Here is a 5744-nt window from a genome sequence, read left to right on the forward strand (position 1 = left end):
CACCCCGCCGAGCCACGTCCGCCTCCGCCTGCACGGCACCCATCATCTTTCAACCGATTTTTTGTCCAAAAGGACCCCCTGCCGAGATGAATTGACAAAAAAGACTATCTGCGGATGAATTTGGCAAAAAGGACCCCCTCGACGGTGGCGGCAGGCGCGGCAGGCGACACGTGGCACCTGCCGCCACCGCCGGAGGCGGCCACCCAGCCAGAACGGATTCCCAGCTCCTCCCGCGCCGCGACGGAACGGGGAGGGCCAGGTGGGCCCTGCCGCCACCGGGCGAGGCGGCCAGCCCTGGCGCGGTCGCTGACTGGCCGACAGGCCCTGCTTCGCGCGGGCCCCGCCGGTGGGCCTCGCCGCCACTGCCTGAGGCGGCCTCGCCCGCCGACAGCGCTGGCCGACAGCTGCTGCTGCACACTGGCCGAGGCGCGGGCCCTGCCGCCACTAGCGCAGGCGGCCGTTGCTGCATGCGCGCGGATTCCCTTGGCCGACATGAGCCACTGTGGCAAATGGCGTTGATTCCCACGCGCGTAATAACGATGAATTTCACTGTTGCAAACTGGGCTGATTCCCACGCGCGGAGGACGACGAATTTCACGGGCGGGAATTGTTGTGCCGACACTACAGGGATGCTCCTTCTTTAGATAGTATGTGTATGCTCCGTGCGCAAGCACACTCTGCCCTCCTCTTCTACTCTCTGCGTGTAAGAACAGAGAGTAAGCAAAACTCATTACACATTTCATTCGTGATTTAGGGTGATTTAGAGTTGGATTTTGAATATGCTGAAGTTGAAGAAAAGATAGACGAAGGTAAGATCTATCCATTTTTGTTGGTTTCGTTCACATGCATGTACTTTGTACTATTTTTGTTTAGTTGATAACTATGTGTTCTTTGCTGTGTTAGGTATTATTTCATCAATTTTTTGAGTCATTTAGTGCTTCAGGAGTAGGATTTGTGTAGCAAAGTGAACTACGAAGTTGAAGATCAAGGTATGAGCTTTGAAATACATTTATTTATTTGTGCATGCAAGGTGGTAATTAGTTCGTCCTTTAGCTCGTTATTAGCTATGTGATGGTAGTGCTTAGAGGTTAGAAATAATTTCAGACGAGAGATGTAGCATTTAAACTATTTTTTGAAATAGTAGGTTGAAGATGTTGCATCAATATTAGGTGCGTCCATTAGTATTGACATGCGGGAAATCTTAATACGGTAATTAAGAAAAAATTGTACTGTAATTGTTTATTGCATGCGGTATGTTATTTCATGTGGTATGTTATTTTATGTGGTATGTTTATTAATAAGTCTATAGTTAGGAAACCGTAGGTCTACTTTGTTATGTCGCAATAATCTAAATTTTATATGTAAAGATTAGGTGCTAATGTACTTAATGATGTATGTAATTAGGTAAAATAATTCATCTTAGTAGCAAACAAGGAGGAGAAGACGTGATTGAAGAAATTGTGTTTTCATTTTCGCTGTCCCATTTTGAGGTGATGAACACATACATGGAAGTGCTATTTTCATACTTTTGTTAGCAGGAAGAAAAATCCGTGTGTAATATTGTTGTTAATGTGATAATAGGTTGACGAGGTTCATATAGTACTGGCGACGGATATTTATTGGAACTATTTTGACGCTTAATTGCATTCGCAAGCACATCCATATTGGAGCTAAGGTGAAAAATGACACTGTAATTTTGTTAATATTTTTTGTATTGATGTACTATTGTGAATAATGTGCATGCTGCTGCAAATATTATTATTTGTAGATAAATGATTGTTATCGTATGATGTGAAAAAAAATTATATAAAGCCGAAAGAAATTAAATGTTTTACTCATATGATATTAAAATGTTATTATCGTACTATTATATTTACTGTTTGTTTGGATAGCGAGTAATTACCATGGGTTTTGTCATAACCTGTTGTGCGAAAAATAGTTTTTACTAATAGTCGTTAGAGAAAAAAGAGAGTTTTAGTTTGTGACGCTCGTAGACGAGTTTTATTTGAACTATTTGGACTCTTAATTGCATTCGCAAGCACATCCATATTGAAGCTAAGGTATAAAATGACGCCGTAATTTTGTTAATATTTTTTATATTGATGTACTGTCATGCCGCTGCAAAAATTATTATTTGTAAATAAATGAATTTTATCGTATGATATGAAAAACATTATATCATGCCGGAAGAAATTAGATATTTTACTCATATGATATTTAAATGTTATTATCGTAATATTATGTTTAGTGGTTGTTTGGATAGCGAGTACTTACCCTCAGTTTTGTCATAACCTGTTGTAAGAAAATTATGTAGAAAACCATATTTTACTAATAGTCGTTTTTCCAGAAGCTAAGTTTTTGCATGTTACGAGAACTATTTTAGGATATTTTTGGGGTAGTTAGAGAAAAGCAAACAGAGTTTTAGTTTGTTACGCTCGTAGACAAGTTTGAGAAAAATAGATCTTTAAATACCCGTTAACCAAACAACCCCTTAAAGTCTAAGCAAATGATTCTAAAAACAAACCGAATATTTATAACGAAAATACGGTTATTATTTTAGTCGTAAGATATGTAAATGTTGTCATCGTTACTAAATGTTCAGTTACTAATTATTTGAAATGTAAACATGTATGTTGGTTAGGTACTATGGAAAATTTAGTAGTGTACTATGGGGACGTCTTACGCGACGGTCCATGCGGGGTGGATGTGTCCTTCTGCGAGTCGACTACAGTAGTGGTGAGAGACATGGTCAACGTGGGTTACGCAGCTGTTAGAAGGTGCATCCGAGCGGTGTTTGGCCCAGTGATGCAGGAAAAAAAATGACAATGGAGGCCTTCGTCGTTGACGGAGGAAATGATGGGACAGTTGCCCGTTGGGGTTTGCAGCCTGTCACAGGTGATCGGTCGTGGGTGTCGTACATGAGGTTTGCAAGCAATCCCAATAACTCAATGTATGGTCAACCGATGGTGTATGTGGAGTTCATTTCAGTCACTGATGTTGCTGGATGCAGTAGCAGGGGTGGTGAGGTCGAGTTGGCCATCACATCAGCCCCTAGCATCGGCCCATCGGAACCGACGGGCGGCCAGCCTGTGTATGACACAGGATATTGGTCGGCGGCCGTTGACATGAGCGAACACGTGGAGGGATTGCCGGAGGCGCTAGATGATGATGATCATTCTTCTGCGTCTTCGGAGTCAAGCGGAGAAGAAGATGTTCCTCCTCAGAGGGCGGTCGCGACGGCACTGCAACCTGGGTTTTTACAGGATATGAGCATCACCACCAAATTTCACTCTGCTTCTGGCCTAGGATTCGATGCCCGAGCAGTTTCTTTCCCCTAACCCATATGCGTACACAGGATATGATGCATACACCCAAGGTGAGGGATCTCAGCCGTATCTCTCCACGCGAGGGATCCCCATGCCCGAGGAGACTCGTGTACCAGATTTAAACCAGCACCACGTACAATGGCCAGACAGTATAGGAGAGGGATATGCTCAGGTAGTCATGTTTACATTTCAATGCATTTACAATAATATCATATATTATCCTCTAACAGTTTGTTTAAAATGTTTCTATGTGCAGGACACACCTGATGTTAATTGGGGCGATGAGAACACCCAACGCGGCGTCAACACAGGCCTCCGGGGAGCATCACATGATCATGGCGTCAACACAGGCCTCCGGGGAGCATCACATGATCTTGGCGACACGGTTACATCATTAGTTACAGAGTTCTTCGGAGGGGACGTTATTGGCCCATCTTTTATCCCCCCGGAGTCACAACCATACGCCTACAATTACGCTTCAGGTTCGCAACAAGGATTCGCGACTCCACCACCTACGCAGGACTCGCAGACACATGAAGCCGAATTGGAGTACGACCGCGGTTTTCGTGTGCCCCGGCCACCTAATCGCTTGTCGCCTTCCGGTCGTAAGGAAAGGCCAGGTGGTCGTCGTAAAGTAGGGTGATTCATCTATGCACGTGCGCGATCCATTGTATCTACATATGTGTGTATCAGACTTTTCAATTTGAACATCTATGTATGCTGAAATAAAAATGCACCAGTCAGGAACAATTTTTCCCGCCTATATCTCCCGCCATACTATCCCGCTCCACTCTTTTGCTTATGTTAGGCCGAAATGAATTTTTTTGTAAAATTTTGGCTGATGAATACTGTGCAACCATTGCCCGTCTTAGACATTGAAAAAAATATATTTTCAAGCAACGCTTTCCCCTCAATATTTTCCCGCAAACGCTTTCCCTCCATATGTTCCGCCACCCGTTTCCCGCCAACCCCTTCCCGCCATATCTTCCTGCCACCCGTTTCCCGCCATATGTTCCCGCCAACCCTTTCCCTCCATACCGCAGTCGTTCTTTCCCGCCATTTTCTCCTCTTTACCTATAAAAGCCCTTTCAGACGGAGGTGGATAAGCATTCGAGTGTAGTGTAGTCGAGATGTCCCATTATCCTTTCGATCGTAGTTTTCACCCTGGGATGAGTAGCACTCTTCTGAGGCTAGCTACCGATTTCAGGATGGACAATAGGATAGTTCCATGGGACGATCTCACCGGTAGTGACACCATAATGAATGAGTTGGCTCACCAATTACATAGGTCTGGGTGGCCTGAAAGGACCTATGAGGAGGTACGCAAAGAACTTATTAGGTTGGATGCAAGGTGGAAGAAGGTTGTGGAGCCGAAGAGTGAAACTTTTAGAAGGACTGCAGAAAACCATCCATTTTTATGGACTGAGGAGAGCGAGGACGAAGATGATATCTTCATGCCGCCGCTTCTGGGTTCTGCATCGTCAAAGGGCAAGAGTTCTGCATCGTCCAAGGGCAAGAGTACTGCATCCTCGAAGGGCAAGAGTTCTTCATCGTCCAAGGGTAAGAGTTCTGCATCCTCGAAGGGCAAGAGTTCTGCATCGATGGAGGATGACGATGATGCCTTCATGTAGTTTTTAAGCTGTATTCCAGTTGTACCATTTAATTCAGATGTACTTGCATTATTAGTTTGTACTCTCTTATTGTAAGGCATTATGTTCTATCTTAATTTCATTTTATAGTTGTTGCACGATGCTCGATAATTAGTGGAGGGAAATAAAATGCCACTACTTTATTCTAAAACTATATATTTTTTCCATCACGACAAGGTACAACTGAAAATAAGATACAACACGACAAGGTACAACTGAAAATAAGATACATCGTAGAATTTAAATAAAGCTACATTTAACTACTGAAATGAAGCTACATTAAACTGCAGAAATAAAGATACAAATGATTGCGAAATTTAAAATACTACCACAGGAATCTACTGAGTCCAACGTGGATATTTTCCTTTTCCATCGCCAGCTTCTTCTGCTGCCTTGGCCTGACGAGCCCTTTCTTTCTTTCTCTGCCTCTCCGCCTCACGAGCCTCCTTTCGCTGTCGTTCCTGCTCCTCCATGCGACGAGCCTCTTCCCTGTTTTTCTTTCCCATTTCCTCAAAAAAACGGTATTGCTCCGCGTAGTATTCTTTTAACTCTCTCTCTTGCTCTGCTTTCTCCTCAGCTTCCGCCTTCTCGCGTCGCTCTTCCGCAAATAAACTATTCCACGCACGGCGACTTCTTTCACGAATCTCAGTCACTGCCCAAGCCGGCTTCTCCGTGTCAATCCAACGATAGTACATGCACAGAGGCGAGGAGACTACAACAAGAAACAAGAATGTTACTAAAGAATCAATGAAAATACCAACAATATCTA

The 5744-nt window shown here is 43.8% G+C and overlaps 1 protein-coding gene across 4 annotated transcripts; it reads left to right on the forward strand.

Annotated features, from left to right (window-relative positions):
• The first annotated feature begins 670 nt into the window (after positions 1 to 670).
• Positions 671 to 4076, forward strand: LOC123042335 (uncharacterized). 4 transcript variants are annotated; one of them, XR_006418758.1, is made up of 7 exons: positions 671 to 809; positions 904 to 989; positions 1405 to 1490; positions 1582 to 1675; positions 2642 to 2923; positions 3011 to 3498; positions 3583 to 4076. XR_006418758.1 is itself a non-coding variant. In XM_044464808.1 (3 exons), exons 2-3 carry the CDS (start codon positions 3313 to 3315, stop codon positions 3967 to 3969), a joined length of 573 nt encoding a protein of 190 aa, XP_044320743.1. In that variant the 5' UTR covers positions 1507 to 1675; positions 2642 to 3312; the 3' UTR covers positions 3970 to 4076. The 4 variants fall into 4 exon arrangements, 1 of the variants encoding a protein (XP_044320743.1); XR_006418757.1 differs by having other exon boundaries at positions 2642 to 3498; XR_006418759.1 differs by lacking the exon at positions 1405 to 1490 and having other exon boundaries at positions 2642 to 3498.
• Positions 4077 to 5744: the final 1668 nt, after the last annotated feature.

Source organism: Triticum aestivum, chromosome 2B, assembly GCF_018294505.1.
Source record: "Triticum aestivum cultivar Chinese Spring chromosome 2B, IWGSC CS RefSeq v2.1, whole genome shotgun sequence".
NCBI classification, from domain to species: Eukaryota; Viridiplantae; Streptophyta; class Magnoliopsida; order Poales; family Poaceae; genus Triticum; species Triticum aestivum.

What these genes read in the sequence shown, in the direction of transcription:
- LOC123042335 (XM_044464808.1), top strand. Translation starts at nt 3,313, where the DNA reads ATGCCCGAGCAGTTTCTTTCCCCTAACCCATATGCGTACACAGGATAT. An exon ending in TAGGAGAGGGATATGCTCAG is followed by an intron (nt 3,499 to 3,582) that starts GTAGTCATGTTT and finishes TTCTATGTGCAG; the next exon opens with GACACACCTGATGTTAATTG.